The sequence below is a fragment of the Zootoca vivipara genome, chromosome 8, assembly GCF_963506605.1.
Source record: "Zootoca vivipara chromosome 8, rZooViv1.1, whole genome shotgun sequence".
NCBI classification, from domain to species: domain Eukaryota; kingdom Metazoa; phylum Chordata; class Lepidosauria; order Squamata; family Lacertidae; genus Zootoca; species Zootoca vivipara.
This window is the reverse complement of record NC_083283.1, coordinates 45,215,980-45,234,017: the sequence shown is the minus strand read 5'-3', so window position 1 is coordinate 45,234,017 and position 18,038 is coordinate 45,215,980. Positions and strand designations below refer to the sequence as shown.

General features: G+C 40.6%; 1 protein-coding gene across 2 annotated transcripts in view; it reads left to right on the top strand.

Moving 5' to 3' along the window:
• MIB1 (MIB E3 ubiquitin protein ligase 1) overlaps positions 1–15,992 on the top strand; it is a 45,264-nt gene extending 29,272 nt beyond the window's left edge. Inside the window, exons 13-22 of one of the 2 annotated variants that reach the window (XM_035126452.2) lie at positions 61–193; positions 3,341–3,427; positions 5,345–5,506; positions 6,763–6,944; positions 9,088–9,280; positions 10,212–10,290; positions 10,772–10,885; positions 11,072–11,172; positions 12,418–12,443; positions 13,204–15,992. In XM_035126452.2, coding sequence (XP_034982343.1) covers positions 61–193; positions 3,341–3,427; positions 5,345–5,506; positions 6,763–6,944; positions 9,088–9,280; positions 10,212–10,290; positions 10,772–10,885; positions 11,072–11,172; positions 12,418–12,443; positions 13,204–13,234 — 1,108 coding nt within the window. In that variant the 3' untranslated portion in view covers positions 13,235–15,992. The remainder of the gene's footprint in view (positions 1–60; positions 194–3,340; positions 3,428–5,344; positions 5,507–6,762; positions 6,945–9,087; positions 9,281–10,211; positions 10,291–10,771; positions 10,886–11,071; positions 11,173–12,417; positions 12,444–13,203) is intronic. The other variant, XM_035126451.2, reaches the window with a different exon arrangement.
• The last annotated feature ends 2,046 nt before the right edge of the window (positions 15,993–18,038 follow it).

Genomic DNA, 18,038 nt, shown 5'->3' with positions numbered 1-18,038 from the left:
TGCAACTTGACCACTGGACCATTGCAGGACAACAATACAGTACTCTATATTTTATTTCAGTGCAATGAGGGTGTTACTGTCTAAGCTCCCAAGACCATGGATTGTGGATGAGAAAAAAGATGATGGCTACACTGCCTTGCATTTGGCCGCACTTAATAATCATGTGGAAGTAGCAGAACTCTTGGTGCATCAGGTAAGGTTTTTTTAATATACTTTGGCAATATTTTGTTAAAAAGATATCTACATGGGCTCCAAAACTTTTTTTCTATGCCAGTTTGCCTTTTAATGAATTAGATCATTTGTACATCTTACCCAGTATTGTCTACTCTGTCACTTGACTCTCCATGGTGTCTGGAAAAGTTCTTTTATCATTGTCTGCTACTTGAGGCAACTGTGGAAATACCAGGATCTTTTGCATGCAAAGCATGTATTCTTCTAGTGAGCTGTGGCCTTGTCTATAATCCATGCATCACTGGTTTGTTTGTAGAGGTAGATCAATGGAAAATGCACATATTCTGAGGGATCTGTTTTGCCAATTCTGATATGACAAAAGTTACATTTGCTACGTTATACAGTGATGCCTCGCTAGACGAAATTAATGCGTTCCAGGACTCAATTCGTCCTACAAAAATTTCATGTAGCGAGGCACCGTTTCCCATAGGAACGCATTAAAAGTCAATTAATGCGTTCCTATGGGCTCCGGGGGCCTGGTGGCGGCAGCGGTACTTGCTCTTTTGGCTCGGGGAAGGCAGGCAGGTGCTTGTTCTCTTGCCTGCCTTCCCCGAGCCAAGAGAGGTGTGTGCCACCGCCTCACCCGACAGAGCCGGCATTTGACAGGGCTTCCAAACCCCCATCAGATGCGGGCTCTGTTGGGCGGGGGGGGGGAGAGGAACGAAGGAAGAGAAAGCAGCCCTTTCTCTACCTTCCTTCCTCTCCCCCTGCCGCCGACAGCTTTCCCCCCACCCCGCCCAACACAGCGCGGATCGGAGGAGAAGCCTCCTCCGATCTGCGCTGTGTCGGGCAGGGTGAGGGGAAAGCGGGGCTTTCAGCAGCTGGCGAAAAGTCCCCGCACCGGCGTGCTTCGGCACCGGGTGACGGGGCCAAAGCGCGCTGATGCGGGGGTGTTTTGCCGGCTGCCTTCCCCTTGGCTTGGGGAAGGCAGCCAGCGAAAACGTCCCCGCATCGGCGCCGGGTGCTAGCAAGCCCACCCAGGTGAGGGGGGGCGGCGGGAGCAGCGCCCGAAAGGGCTCCTTTGGGGCGCTGCTCCCACCACCCCCCTCGCAACAGCAGGCGTGCTAGCCGCCGTTCCAATGGCGCCTAGTAAGCCCGTGGGGGGGGGAAGCACAGGATCCTCTGCTTCCCCCCCACACACTGCCCGGGGATCGGACGAGGCTGGAGAAGCCTCGTCCCATACTCGCAGTGTTGGGCGGTGGGGGGGAGCGGAGAATCCTCCGCTTTCCCCCACCACACACTGCCCGGGGATCGGATGAGGCTTCTCCAGCCTCGTCCCATCCCCACAGTGTTGGGTGGGGGGGAGCGGAGAATCCTCCACTTTCCCCCACCACACACTGCCCGGGATCGGACGAGGCTGGAGAAGCTTCGTCCCACCCCTGCCTTGTCGGGCAGGGGGGAGGGGGAAGCGGAGGATCCGAAAAGCCCCTGCTGCGGACTGGCTTGGCGGCAGGGGGAAGAATCCACTTCTCCACCCTTCTTCCCACGCTACAGCCTTTGTGTTCCGCTGGTCTCTGCCAGTTGCCCCTCACCGGCAGAGACCAGCGGAACACAAAGGGAAACGAGCTGCAGCGCAGGAAGAAGGCAAAGGAAGATCAGCTGAGAGGCGGTGACAGCTGTCAGCGCCTCTCAGCTGATCTTCCTTTGCCTTCTTCCTGTGCTGCAGCTCGTTCCCCTTTCGCTAGAGGAATGCCCTGTAGGTTTTGTGATCGGAGGTTTTTATGGCCACGCTTCACAAGACGAAGCGGCGGCCATAGAAAACCTCGTCTTGCAAGGCAACCTCCAATCGCAAAACCTATTCGTATAGCGGAAAATTCGTCTAACAGGGCATTCGTCTAGCGAGGCACCACTGTGTTAGTGTATTTTACAATGATCCTGATTTTTAGTATTAACATTTTTGTAAGAACATAAGAAGAGCCTGCTGGATCAGACCAATAACTCATCCAGTCCAGCATCCTGTTCTCACAGTGGCTGGCCATATAGATGGCTGTGAGAAACCTGAAAGCAGGATACAAACACAAGAGCCTTCTTCCCTCCTGTGGCTTCTAGTAACTGCTATGCTGCCTCCAACTGTGGAGGCAGAGCATAGCCATCATGGCTTGTAGCCCTCGATAGCCCTCTCCTGTTTTTGTTTAGGATTTTTTGAATCCTCTTTTAAAGCCATCCAGGCTGGTAGCAATCACTGCCTCCTGGGGAAGCGCGTTCCAGAGTTTAACTGTGTGCTGCGTGAAGAAGTACTTTATTTTATCTGTCTTGAGTCTTCCACATTGAGCTTCATTGGATGTTCAAGGGTTGTATAATTATAAGGGGGGAGGACTTTTATCTACCCACTTTCTCCAGGCCACTTTCTCCACTTTCTCTAAACTAAAAAGTCCCAAGCACTGCAACCTTTCTTCACAAGGAAGTTGCCCAATCCCCTTGATCATTTTGGTTACCTTTTTCTGAACCTTTTCTAACCCCTACAATATCCTTTTTGAGGTGAGGCGACAAGAACTGTATTCCAAATGTGGTCACACCATAAATTTGTATAACTGCATAATAATACTGGCAGTTTTAATTCCTTTCATAATTATCCCTAGCATGGAATTTGCACTTTTCACTGCCACCGCACACGTTAGCCTTGCAGGAAGAAAGGCTCCCCCACTCCATTTTACCAGCTAGTCCCAGTGTAGCTTAAGTTGCACATTTGGTAAGGTGCTCATCCAGAAGCAGCTGTCCTTATTGTAAGCAAGTGGGAAAGTTACTAACTGAAGGTCTAATATAGTAAGACATTTTGAGGGTTGTTCCTTACATTAATTCCATTTGCAAGTAGTGTTATGCTCTTGTGTATAAATTGGGTTTTAAAGATGACTAATGGAAAGATCTAATGCGGTTTTCATGTCACATGATCAATATTTAATGTATGCTATTATAAATAGTTAGATATTCATTTGGTTTTAGACTCGTGAACTAATATGTAGATGAATTTTTTTTTGCTTTTGGGAACATGGCAAAGTGGCCTCATCTGTCCACCCCACTGCTTGCCCATGTACGTCCCAAGAAAAGGTCCAGTTCAGGATTTCTTGTTGGTTTTAATGTTAATAAGTAACAATTGAAACATCTCTTTCAGGGCAATGCTAACCTGGATATCCAGAATGTAAATCAACAAACTGCACTGCACCTTGCTGTAGAACGACAGCACACCCAAATAGTGCGGGTAAGGTACCAATAGTAGACCATAAGGCAGTTTCTCAGACACTAGGTTACAGTGTTCCTGGATGAGTTGCACAATTAGGTGCTTTTTTTTTTTTTACCAGGCCACAAGCACACAATTCCTGTTGTGTGGACCCTGCAATATATATGCTTGCTCATTCTCTCTAGTATATATCATGCTTAAATTCTGTTCAAACACATACTGTCTGTTGCTATATTAACATTTAAAAAAATGAAATATACACTTGCTGTCTATATTCTTGTTAGTTCTATTGAAAAGTAGGGTTCAAAAGGTGAAGTTTTGAATGGGGACCTGTTTTCAGAAGTACTGTCATAAGGGTCAGCTAACATGTGGTACATTGTATCTTTCCATATCTACCGCTTCTATTTTTGTCCTTTTCAGCATTTCCTTTGACATGTGAACTATTCACTTCATTCCATTTATAATTTGGCAGATTCTACAAATAACTTGTTTTCCTTGCCTGGCATTATGAACTCTCAGACCATAGTTGATTCTCACTCCCCCCCCCCCTTACATTCTGAATCTGCTTTTTGTTCATTACCTTTACATGGTTCTTGTGCTTACCATCTGCAGTTTGAAATTGGCTCACATCAAACAAGCCATAGTTTGTATTACCAAAGGTGATTTATTTGCACAACAACACTTCTGAATTATGCCTTGTGGCTGTCCCAGAGGAAGATTCGGGAGCACACAAGCCCAAGGCTTGTTGTAGCTTGTTCCTATCATGTTAAGCTATGGTGTAGTGCAGGCATCCCCAAATTGCAGCCCTCCAGATGTTTTGGCCTACAACTCCCATGATCCCTAGCTAACAGGACCAGTGGTCAGGGAGGATGGGAATTGTAGTCCAAAACATCTGGAGGGCCAAAGTTTGGGGATGCCTGGTGTAGTGCAATGTTTGAATTGAGCTTGTACTCCATACATTTTCACAGCAAACTTGTATTTTGCCTTCATTTTATCCCAACTATATTAATATTCCTGAATTTGGAAATAGGGATGCATCAGAAGTGGTGTTGGTCAAACGAAATAAATATATATTTACAGTATCACTGAATTGAAGCAGCTGCTGATAGAACACCCTTTTTGTTGTGTCCCAATGGTTGCATGAATGGAAGACAGCTTTTGCCACCTATCTCTTTGCCTCTTCCCTCTCTGTAACCCTTGTATTTCCTGATAAGCCTCACTAAATAGACTCCTGAATAGTGGGAGGTGGGGAAAATCATCTGAAATCAGATGGGGGAACCTTGCACAGTGCAGTCTCCTCCTGTACATTGTGGCCTGCACTGTTCTGGAGCCCTGTCCCCAACCCTATAGAGAGATTTTGGAGGTTGTGTTAGGGCTGCAGCAAAAGAGGAAGAGCAAGTTTGGTTGTCTGAGCTGCCTTCTGGTCATGCAACTATAATAATAATATTATAATAATTTATTATTTGTACCCCGCTCATCTGGCTGCATTTTTCCAGCCACTCAACTATTAGATGCAGCCCATTCTTATCAGCTTGTTACTTAACTCTGACATATCAAATTGTGTGCTAATTATATTTCCCGAGATTAAAATTAGATTTGGTAAAAACAGAGTTTAAAGTATACAGTGGTACCTCGGGTTAAGGACTTTGCCCCAGGATGAGAACAGAAATCACGCAGTGGTGGCAATGGGAGGCCTCATTAGCTAATGTGGTACCTCAGGTTAAGAACAGTTTCAGGTTAAAAACGCACCTCCGGGACGAATTAAGTTTGTAACCAGAGGTACCACTGTATACTGTAAAAGATACAAATAAGTCTGAACATAATTAAAGTGACTTTGCATGGCAAATTTATGTGCTCTTGTGCACTTCAGAGTTTCTAATGTGTCTGTGACTCATGTGAGAAAAGAAATGTTCAAAATGTTGAATTGCTTCTCCTCAGCTTCTAGTTCGTGCAGGTGCTAAACTGGATATTCAGGATAAAGATGGGGATACACCCCTCCATGAAGCCCTGAGGCATCATACTTTGTCACAGCTTCGTCAGCTCCAAGACATGCAAGATGTGGGCAAGGTAGATACTGCTTGGGAGCCATCGAAGAACACAGTAAATAATTTCAATTTATTTATTTCTTCTCTACTATACTTGTCTCTCTGCAGTATGTTGCAAGATCCTGTTTTGTTTTGGACTGCTTTCTGTTTTCTGAAAAGCAATTATTTAAAGATAATATTCCATTAAATATAAATGCCAATTGAGAATTAGTTTGGCATATTATCATGGACAACTTTGGTAGAAAAACATTTTTTTAAATCCCCAAATATTTCTGATTTTAGTAATCAGCTTATATTCCTTTTTAAAAGTTCATAAAATGTCATTTGAATTAACAAGCAGTAATACAGAACAAAAATGGGCTAAATAATTATAGTATGCATGGCTTCTAACTTTTCACTTGTATGCTTTGTACTAAACGATAGAAACTGGCAATATAATTTATATCTACGTTTTAGTATTTTGAGCATATTTGTCTGTTTGGTTGTATATATTAGGAAAGTGAGTTAATTTTTATTATTCAAGTAGTTTCATTGAGGCAGAACAATAGGAATAAATATGTGATAAATTATGTGATTTTTATGGCAGTAGTGTTAACAGCAGATGAGGGTTAGATTTGAACTTAAAATATGGCAAATGCCAGAATTGTGCTGAGTTGCAGATGAAGGGTTGGTATGTGGGAAGAATGGCTTGGTACAAAAGAACTGTCAACATCATGCATCTTATCCAACACTACTGCTCCACTAGTGCAGTGGACTTTCCCAGTGGAATTTCCTCCTCCTCTCATGTTCTCTGAAGCTCCCCATGCATACTCAAAATCAGCTCCATAGGGTAGGAGGACTCTAAGGTGCAGATTTAGATGGTATATGGGGAGAGGGAGAGGAAGGGTAACACTTCCTGATCCAGAAAGCATTGAGAGAGCTTAAAAACCTTGATGCCGCTAGACTGCTAGATGCCCAAATGTATCCTTTGGGCTCTCTTTGGGGGTGCCTCTGTGCTTCCCCCCAGCTCTCCCAGCAAGTGAGCTGCTCAACCGGAGCAAAACCCGCCATCCGCCATCTTCTGAGGCAACCCGGTAGGTCCCACTCACTATGCCACTGGAACTCTGCACCTGCAGTGTTTGATACTACCAGACGATACAATCTTTCACTCTGTTCAAGGAACTTTGAAAAGAACTAACGGCATGAAGTTACACTTCAGGGCTAGTATTTGCTCAGATCTATTAATGATACAGTTTTGTCTTGTTGGTTTTGTTTTCTCATAAGATATTATTTTTCAGGTACATCATTAGTTGCGAATTTACTTTCTTTCAGTTGATAATGGGACTGGGTACTCAGGGAGCAGAAAAGAAGAGTGCAGCATCTATTGCCTGCTTCCTGGCAGCTAACGGAGCTGACCTTGGTATTCGTAATAAGAAGGGTCAGTCGCCCCTTGACTTGTGTCCTGATCCTAGCCTCTGTAAAGCATTGGCTAAATGTCACAAAGAAAAAGTCAGGTTTGTATTGTAGCAGTGCGATAGGATTAACCCACATTTCCTTTCCAATTTTCTGTTTGCTATAGAACAGCTGATAAAGTACACACATACTCTGGGATGTTATGGGGTGAAGGGTGGGTAAGAAACCTTGTAAATAAATAAGTACGTTTATCCCAATTCTAAAAGAAGCAAATAAAATTAAGGTAGATTTGCATTCTCACAATATTTAGTTTCATGTGAGCTAAAATGAATAGTGGTGTTCTCATTTAAATTTCTTAATGTTTTCGTGTATACAATCCTTGGTTTAGCTGACAAGCAAGGGCTTAAATCCAGCTCAGTTTGGCTGTAAAGACAGTCAGCCCTGGTATTTTGCAGGCATTGACTGAGAGGGATTTCTCCTGTATACAGTCAATACTTGAAATATTCAGGCTTCTTTCTTTGCTCCCAATCACTTGATCAGAAAGGGAGAAAGAAGCCTTTCCTAGCCCTATGTCAAACACTTTGAGAAGTGCCGACCATAGGGCTGATAGAGAGGGGAGAAAGGTTCTTTTTGCAAGCATTGACAATGAGAAGTTCCACTTGCTGGCAGTGCCTGCAAAATGCAGACTACTTTCTCCTTTCCCCTCTCAAAGTGCAACACATGGGGCGGCAATGCCCCTTGAGCTATGGTTCCCAAATGCTTGGGGTACACCATATGCAGGGGGTTTGAATGGGCAGGCAGGACAACCATATGACATCATAATGACATGTGATACACAGGTGAGTTATTCTTCCCACAAGTTGTCCTGCGGGTTGGGGCCTGAAATCAGCCCCTGGAGCCAAAATGTTTTCTCCACCCCAGGGTTAGTGGAACCTTTTTCTTCAATCATTTATTTTATTTTACCATTGACTTTTAATTAACATGTCATACAATGTTTTCGTTTTTGAATTTTGAATTCACTGTCCACTGTGGCTATTCTGTGCATGCTGCCCTCAGCAACATTTTGAAATTGGTCAAAACTTTGTGATAGAAAATTACTTAATGCATGCTCCCTGTTCCAGATCATACAGGAAGTCAGGAATTTTTGAATATGAGCCATGATCAAAATTGGCTCTTCCGTTCACATACACACTGTTGCATATAGTCTCCCAGGGGCAGCACCTTGTGTGTCATGGGATATTGGTGTAGAAAGCCCCTGACCATGCAGTGGATTTTTGAGCTGCCTAGGAAACTTGCCAATTGAAGGAATGAGGTAAAGGTTCCTGTGCCCAGTCTGAACTCTGTATGCAGCACTTTAGATCCCAGCTGTTGCCTCTTTATTCTTCAGTGGGCCTCACAGGTTTTTGAAATATTTAAATAATAATCCAAGGTTTTGCCAGTTTTCCAACATAAATTTAACTAAAAGTCAGTCAAAAGTGCATGTGGCCAAGACCATTTGAAAAGCCATAAAGGAGGGCTTTTGAGTTTGTTGAGATTCTTCATATGCTGGACATTAAGAAAAACAAGCTGGAAGTTAAATAATATTAGTTTGTCAGGTTTTTTGCATAATATCTAGCCTGATTGAGTTTTGATGAATTCAGCTTTGCATGCACACTTTGTGACGTTTTAAGAAGTATTAATGAAGATATTGTTCTGCTATTTGTTTTCAATTTTTACTAAATGTCAGTGCCGCTCTGAGTGTTAAAGCAGTCCAGGAGGGATGTAAAAAATTAAAAAAATTAGTATACTTACCAAACTTAAGGTATTTTGCCTTTGGCATGATTTTAAGCTATACAGAATAGCCACCTCTTTCTACCTAATTCTTTCTACCTTAATGGCAGGTGCATTGTTTACTATTCCCCTCAATTACCAATGCAGATGAGTAAATATTAATCTTGAAGCAATAGAACCAAGTATGATATAATGCAAAATGATTACATATATAAGTTGGAATTGAACATCATGCTTTTCCAGTCATTCAACCTGTGTAAGCATTGCAACTTGCCAGCCCCCTCTCCCCTCCAATATACTCTGTTCTAGGGGGTTCTCCCAAAACACACACATCCCAAGCCAATTTTGCAGGAGGTGGAGAGGAGGGGAAAGCCCTGTTATGCATGTGGAAGTCATTTGTACATGGCTGGTTAGGTGAACTATGCACATTATGTTGAATATTTATATAATGTCTCAATGAATATTTGTGTTCAGTGGTCAGGTTGGTTCCCGGAGCCCTTCTATGATCAGCAATGATTCAGAAACCTTAGAAGAATGCATGGTATGTTCTGATATGAAGAGAGATACTCTATTTGGTCCATGTGGGCATATTGCTACCTGTTCCCTCTGTTCACCAAGAGTCAAGAAATGCCTTATCTGCAAAGAACAAGTTCAGTCCAGGACAAAGGTGTGTGCTTTTATTTCCAGCTCATTTTAGTATGACATATCTTAAAATATAAGTGTTTATGCAGCATTTTAAACTTAGAGCAGAAACACTTAAGCAAATGACACTCTGGGTCATAGTCCTAACCAGCAGACTGTTATATTTTTATGAATTACTTTTGACTGTGCTAAATCTCTGCCAATCATTTTCATTAGATGATCCCAAGTTCTGGTGATATGAGTAAAAGGGGGGGAAATCTCTTTCCACTTTCTGCATGCTTTGCAGAATTTTATAAACCTTTTCCCACTCTCATTGGTTGACTTTTGAAACTAAACCCCACCCCCAACTTTCAACCTTCCTTTGTACAGAATGTGCTCCACCCTCATGACTATGTTGATCGACTTTCTCTGCACCTTTACTAGGTCTACAATTTTGGGAGACATCCTTTTGCATTTCTGCAGTTTCCTTTGGTTTTCACCACCCTGAAGAATTTAGTGTGTGCAGACTTGCCCGCCTTGCTGCTCCTCCTTAACTCCAAATCCTTTATGAAAAAATTAAAAACCACTGGTTGCTTAGGAGACCCTGCTTCACCTCACTCCGCTGTGAGGACTGTCCATTTATTCATTCTTTTTTTAACCAATCAGTTGCTAAGCTAACTCAAGAGCATTTGTGAGGGATTTGTGAAAAGTTTTTTTTAAAAAAATACAAGCATATTGTGTCTATCAGATCATCCTTTTCTAAGTGCTAACACACTCAAAGAATGTTAAAATGTTGTGAGACTGGAGCCATTGTGTCTTCCTAGCAAGACATGTTATTCTATAGGCTTTATAGTGTTATATTTAATCATATTTTGAACTAATGTACCCAGAACAGACATTAAGCTGATTGAGCTACAATTGAGAAACTAAAAACTTGTTTATGAAAAGTTGAAGAGCTATGTAATTTTTCTTTGTAGATTGAAGAATGTGTAGTATGTTCAGACAAAAAAGCAGCTGTGCTCTTTCAGCCGTGTGGACACATGTGTGCTTGTGAAAGTAAGTTCTTTTTGTGGCTAACAATTGTTCTGTGGAATAAGATGATTAAATTCACTTACTGAAATAGATCGAGTTTATCGGAAGATGTATGTATTAAAATATAAAAGTTAGTTTCTGAGTTTGTCACACTCACATGTATACGGGGTGTTCTGCCAACCCCCTTACCAGAGAAGAGGAAAGGCTTAGTCCCAAATTGGTGTGAGATTCATGCCTTTGCTTATAAAAGTGAATAACTGATTGTAGATGCTGGTGGGAGGAGCATACCTTTTTGAAACTATCTTGTGCTGGACAATAAACTGTCTCCAGTTCCTAACATGGATGAATCAATATTCACTGGTGAGGACTACGGTATGCAAAACGGGTGTGATATGTGTTCTAGGCTCCCCACGATATTTTCTTGTTAATCTGTTCGTTTACATTCCACTTTTACATTAAATAAGTAAGAAAACCTGCATCAATCTGAATAATTTTTCCCCTCCAGATTGTGCCAGCCTGATGAAAAAATGTGTACAGTGTCGGGCAGTGGTAGAACGAAGAGTGCCTTTCATTATGTGTTGTGGTGGGAAAGGTACAGAAGACTCCACAGATGACATTGGTGAGTTAATTTATTTTTCTTCTTTTAGCAGTGGTTTCAATTTGCAAACTCCTTCCTGATTCAGGAAATGGGTTGCATTGGAACCATTGTTCTGATGCAATTAACAGGCTAGTAGTAATTTTTAAATTGATTCAGCTCTTTTGTAAGTATTTCATGTCACCATTTTCTTTTCTCTGCATTGTGTAGCAAGTGGAAACATTCCTGTTCTGCAGAAAGACAAGGACAATACCAATGTCAACGCTGATGTACAGAAATTGCAGCAGCAATTGCAGGACATAAAGGAACAGGTAAAAGAAATAGATACACTTTTATGATCAATGTCAAAAGAAAGCTTGGTTTTTTAAGGCATTATATAAAAGTTAACAATAAAAAGGTTTATGTTATGAATATTATTATTGCTATTTTAATTTGTTACCAATCCTTTATCTTCACATCATGGGGCAAGTTAACAATTATTAAAACAACAATTAAAGTAATATAGATAATAGGCATGCTGTGCACTGCATATATATATGGAGAAAGGTTCAGGACATCAAAAATGCTGCATGGACATACGTCGCGCAAAGGCAACTAATTTCATGTTTGTTTAACAATTGGAATGTAGGACAAAAGGAACATCATTTGAAAAAATTACTGTACATTTCTTTTTTTTCAAACTTTATGGCGGATTTAATATGGGTTTTAAACCTTTGCAAATAGTGAAACCCTGCCTTGTAGAAGGGTGTTTTTTGTTTGTTTTTTAAATCCTTATTAGAAATGACATTTCTATTTGGACCTCATCAACCTTTATCTATTAGTCCACTATCTTGTTACCCAGCCCTTATCCACAAAGCTGATGATAAAAATAAATAACAGTGATAAAAGTAAGACAGTAGTTAACAGGCAGTAGTGTTGAGTTCAGCTCCCTCTGAATCAGGACAGCAAGAAAGTGCCGGTAGGATGCTACTGCTAAGACAGGCATCCCCAAACTGCGGCCCTCCAGATGTTTTGGCCTACAACTCCCATGATCCCTAGCTAACAGAACCAGTGGTTGGGGAAGATGGGAATTGTAGTCCAAAACATCTGGAGGGCCGAAGTTTGGGGGTGCCTGTGCTAAGACAATCACTGCAAAGGCACTCCCTCATCTATTCATGTCTTACTCTTTCTCCTCTCCTCTACCCACTTTCTAGCACAAACACTGCAGAAAATATAAACAGCAATGGTTCTCACGTAAACTGCAGAGCAGATCATGGGGGTGCGTGGGGAGAGAAGAGGAAGGGGAAATCCCATTGCATGAGTGGAACTGTTTGTACAGTGCTGAATATAGTCCATAGTCTCTTCTCCCCCGCCCCCGCCACCAGAGAACTGAACAAGAGCCAAAGAGAACAAATCCACAGGAAACTACAACTAGTCCTGCTTTCAAAAGCATCCCTAATTTTTATGCTTTTATTAAAAAGGAGAGGAGAAAGATGAATGCACAGATAAAAAGCCAAAAGCCACCTTTAGTTTGTTCCCCTCCCCGCCCCCAAACTTATATTTAAACTTATTTTCAGGACAGCAGTGATCCTCCAACTGAGCAGTGAGTTTCCTGAATGGTCTATCCTTCCAAGGACAAATCAGCTAAGTCATCCCAACTAGACTCTGCCTTCCTTTCTGTCCTGTAGGCAGGACCAACAGTCTCCTTTCTGGCCTCCTTTGATACAGACAGCACTTGGGCGTCATGGCCTCCATTTTTATTTAATATCACATCAGACAGAGTTCTACAGACTCAAAAGGGGTCATAATATTTAGAAATATATGAAAATTTCATTTTTAGTTGCCATTAGAAATTCCAAAAGGGTTTGTGTGTTTCCAAAATTTCAGAAGTGTTTAACTGAGCTTCACAGTCTGTTTCTGTATGACAGATTCATTTCATGTTTCACTATACCTTATAATTGTATAAAATAGATGTCATTTACAAAGACAGTTATGTCCTTAGCAATGATGGTCTTAATATAAAATTATGAAGAAACTTCTAAACTTTGAATGCATTTAGCGAATGTGAAGTTGGCCTAAGCCCATATACAATACAGAATGCTGCTGGTGTATCTTTCTGTGAGGACCGCTAAAGATGTATGTTAAGTGCTTTGAGAATTTTTAATGGCTGAGTTAAATTTTAGCAACACTACTTTAAGACAGATGGTTGATGAGTATCCTTCAGAGTTTTTTATGGTATTTATTTCACCACCCTCACTTTCTGAAAATGGTATTTACATTAGGCGTAGTAAGCTAATAAGGTATAATAGTTGGTTATTGTTTATCTCCAGACAGTTCTTTAGTTTCATTTTTGTCTCTTACAGACCATGTGTCCCGTGTGTTTGGACCGTCTAAAGAATATGATCTTTCTCTGTGGTCACGGAACATGTCAGCTTTGTGGCGATCGAATGAGTGAATGTCCTATTTGCCGAAAGGCTATTGAACGACGAATCCTTTTGTATTAAAATATAAAGTGTCTTACGGTAGCTTGTCATATTATTACTACATTTTGCTCATTGAATCTTCATAAGCTTTAGTGGCAGCTAAAGTTTGTCCTGAAAACATTTCTAATGCTATGGAGTTGTTGCATTGTAAGTGCTTAGACTGACAATACAAATCAGTATTTGAGTGGTCAACCTCTCCTATCAAGAAAGCTAAACCAAGTTTAGGTTAATTAACAATGCAGTTTTTTTATATCTTTTGCCTTTCTCTTTCTCCCCAACCCCTTTATGTTAAAGGGACAATTTCCTGTTGGTATTTTTATTTTATATGTATGAACCCTTAATTTCACAGTTGATTTTTATACTGTCATCTGCTTTCATGTATAAATATTTTTAATTCTCTAAATTGTATTTGTTTTAAATACGTTTTCATAGTAGTGTCAGTAATAAATTGCAAAAGCAAGCTAAGCCTCGGAGCTAGGTACAGGAATTTTAAAAAATCAGCACAATAAATGAATAGTGTTTCAGTATTACAAAATGCCTCTAAAATCTGAAAGCCTATAATTTTGTATGGTTTTCTTATTGTTCCACATTAGTTTAAAGGAGAATGAGGATTATTACAAAAGAAGTTCCTGATTTTAAAGGACTGCTTGTAGCCTCCACATACATAGCAGGGGTGCTTTCTAGAATTGGCCTCCTGAAATGCCGCCTCCACAAATGGGAGAAACACCCAATGTGGTGGTGCTGAATACAGTACAGGCTGTTGCTAGTAATAAAAAGAAAACCCACTGCATAATAGCAAAACCTTATATCTGCCTGAGAGGCTTTTAGGATCTCGGCCATAATCCCTTCAACTGGGAGAACAGTTTTTAGAATGGTGACAGACTTTATTATTTGTATACTTGCAAAAGAAAACCATTCTATCCATAGGCTAGAATTTAACATTTTAAGTCTAGTAATTGGACTTAAATGCCACCTTGCAAAAAGGGAATATACAGCAAAGAGTTTTAAGATAAATAGGAACAGTAGCTTCTGTAATATGAATATTACTCATTTTGGTGCAGACTTCACAGTATGCATGAACTTTTCTTTTGTGAAACTTCATTGGGACCATTCAGTTAATAACCAAGACAGTGCTTGATATGTCTGTGAGATTTCTTTAAATTGGGGGATGGGGCTGTTTAGGGAGGATAAGGCAAAGATGGGTTAATATAAATACTGTCCAAGGATATGGAAAAGCATCTTGCTCTGAATGTTCTGCAGTAGGCTATAGATAGTCTCCCAAAGGTTAAATCACATATTTTAGATGGTGCATGATTGCAGAGAATAAGCTTAATTTTTGGATTTATAATTAACAGATACACCATTTATTTGTATTTAACTCCAATTCAGTCAAATTCTTATAAGCATGTGGTGAAACATTAGATTAGAAAGAAAATTGCCTTTAACAATTTGATTCCTGTTAAATTTGCTCAAAGGGAATTACCGTACTTGCAGGAATATACTACCGTATATTTGGTGAATATAATCTGTGTCATATAAATTTGGGTTGAGATTTTTGTTTTATTTTATGCAGAAGTTTGCAAATTGCCTGGAACAAAGTTAATCATGTCTTAGGAATGGTTTGTAACGGAAGAAGGTACAGAAACATTGCATACATAAAAATATCCATGGTATATAGGATTGTGCTGTGATTCCTAAGCACAGCCACCTGGAAGTTCCATAAAAGCAAACGGGTCTTGGATCCCTTACATTTATCTTTCAAAAAAAGATGCATATGATTGTGTATTAGAATGAAGTATAAATTTGTTAGATAAGTGTGAGCTGCTTGACTTCTTAGACAAGCATGCTTACATTTATAAAATAATTGTTTCTGTTCTGATTTAGAAATTGCTGGCTATTTAATAGTATAGTTGCTGCAGTATTTCAAAAGTGAAATAGCTAGTTCCAAACGGGCTTCTGAAATTGTGCATGCATATGCACGGAAAAAAGATCTTCGAGAGTTTATTAATAGTAACATAATTAAGAAAATAATGTGGCACATGGGCTAGATTTTTTTTTCAGGAGATTGCCATCAAAGAACTTTTCATTGATTTTGAACACCCAGTTTATATAAGGAACTAAAACAAACGAGGCATTTTATGCCGAAAAGTAAAGGAAGAATGTTGTATGTCATAGGTAGGGCAAATGTCAATGCTTTGGTGACAAAGGAGTTTCTGGTATACAATGGTGTAATTCTGTGTTCTATTATTTTAGCACAGCTGGAAAAGTTGAATGATAAAGTTATTAAATCATTTTGTATCCTCTGTCCCTTTTATCCGTTCTACAAAACACATTCATAGCATGACTAGTCTTATAAGCAGGTGAATTAAGTTATTCATTGTCTAAAAGAATGGATGCGAGGTGCTGCATTGACCTCAAATCTAGTAGAAGGAAGTAGGGCACTTGTATTAGCAAATCTTACTTTTTGTTGCTTTGATGCTATTTTATGTCATTCTGTTCACAATGTAGAGAACAAAATTACTTTAACATCCCTTAGCCAACAGAAAACTACATTTGTTTAAACCTTTCTTAATTTATTTAATAAGTAGTTTGTTAAACCTTTATAGTATAGAAGACAGATGTTGAGACTTGAATTTATACTTTTATTAAACTGTAAATATAAACCTGAATTGTATGACTGTGTCAAACTATATTCTAATCTGCACAATATTAGAAACAGTACTTGCAGTCCTGATCAGAGAACTACCCATAGGGCCCAACACCTATGGTAACAGGGTTCCTACGGATATTGTTCCAGTAATTAGCTCCCTAAACTAGCCGTGTGCTCTCTTCTGGCTGTGCAGCCAGTTTCCTAGCTCCAGTGTTTTGCATTGTGCCTGTGCTGTATAGCAGCTGGGGGTGAGGAGGGTTGCCAAGGGCCACTGGAAGTAGGGCACTACTTCACAGCCAATAGGCGAAAAGAGCAGCTGTGCAATACAGCAGCAGGAAACTACATTTCTCAAATGGACATTAAACTACCAAGTCAGCTGTAGTCATCCTGTTGCTTGAAGGCCGGAAAATGTCATCACTCCCAACAGAATCTTTGACTCACTCCTTCCTTGAGTGAGTTTGGCTTCTAACCAAATGTAGAAGAATACCTAATACTCAAGGAAGTACATACAACCAATGCAACTTCCATAAAAGCACAATAACACAAACACATATTTGCACTGGTTGCACTCTAGACATTTAGGTCTTCAATTATTGCATGTATGTTGGTCAGCAGTGGGATGGGGGTGGAGTCTTGGTGTTGTCCTGGTGCTACCTCAGAAACACCCTTCAGGTGAGGCCAGTGGTCCCTTCTTGAGTGGGCACTAGGACAACAGCAATGTTCTTAAGCTACTCCTATTGACTTAAGTGGGCACCAGCTAAATTAACAATTTTAAATAACCTGCTGGAGGAGACACCTCTGAAGCACAACCTCTGAAGAAGAGTACAAATCTATTTTGCAATATTTTGTGAATGTACTTGGGTTCAACCTGACACACATGATGCAAAGGTGCATTTGTTGAAAATGCCTGCACTTGTGGCCACTGCTTGAGTAGACTGAGCTGTGTCTTTAGGAGGCACCAAATTCAGAGAACTGTAAACTCAACAAATGCAAGCACTGAGCAACCTAGCAAGACATTATTTTGCCCAACAAAGGTGAATGAAATGACCCAAGGAATATGTTTTGCAGAAGGATTTAGTATGATGTCTATAAACAATGTCCTACGGACATCTAGAGATGCATTCTCAGATGGGTTAATTGGAGATGGTCACAAAGTAGATAACATCAATTATTTCAGCTTGTGGAAAACTGAATTGATCTCAGGCAGAGGCTCCCTTGGCCAATAATGCGAGATGAGCGCGCAACCCCAGAGTCGGTCACGACTGGACCTAATGGTCAGGGATCCCTTTACCTTTACCTTTTTAGAGTTCAGGAGAATGTGCTGGTTTCTCATGCCTCAGATCCTAAACTCTGTAGCATGGATTCCAAGTGTCTAGATGTGGGGATTCCAGAATCCAGAGGTTGGCAATCGCACTTCAGTGGTCAAATTAAGAAACTCTTAAGAATGAAAGGGTAGGGGGAAGCAGGCAAGAGGTCAAAACAGATCACAAAATAAACTCCAATGTGGTGGCTCTAAAACTAGACTAATTCCAGCTTACCAACTAACTATAGTATTTCTAGACTATAGAACAGTATAGTATAGTATATATAGTATAGTAATAGTATAGTATAGTATAGTTGAGTACTGAGGGTGGTCAGCTTCTGGTGGTATGGAAGATGCAGTAGTGGGGCATATTGAATTTTTCAACTTTCAAATTCCAAAAATGAGTGCTAAAATGTTCTAACATGTTTTGGGAATTCAAAAGATATTTTGGTTAGATTAAAATAATTCAGTTTTTGCTTGATGAGTAAAATGGGTGTGATGACAACTTTTGTTGGCTTCAATATTTCTAGGTCAGTACATGTCCTCTTTCAAATTGCAAAGTGTCAGGGACTGCAGGGCTCCAAAGAATGTGTGACTGAGGCAGGGGACCAGGGGAGAGCCCCAGAAGAGTTGACCACTGATTTATGGGGTCTTACTGCCCGCAAGGCAGGAGCCAGGAGAGAAGGGAGCGTCAAGGCAGGCTGAGACACAGGAAGGCATATCAGCTGTTCAGCGGACCTTCCCTTGTCCCTATTGTCTCCT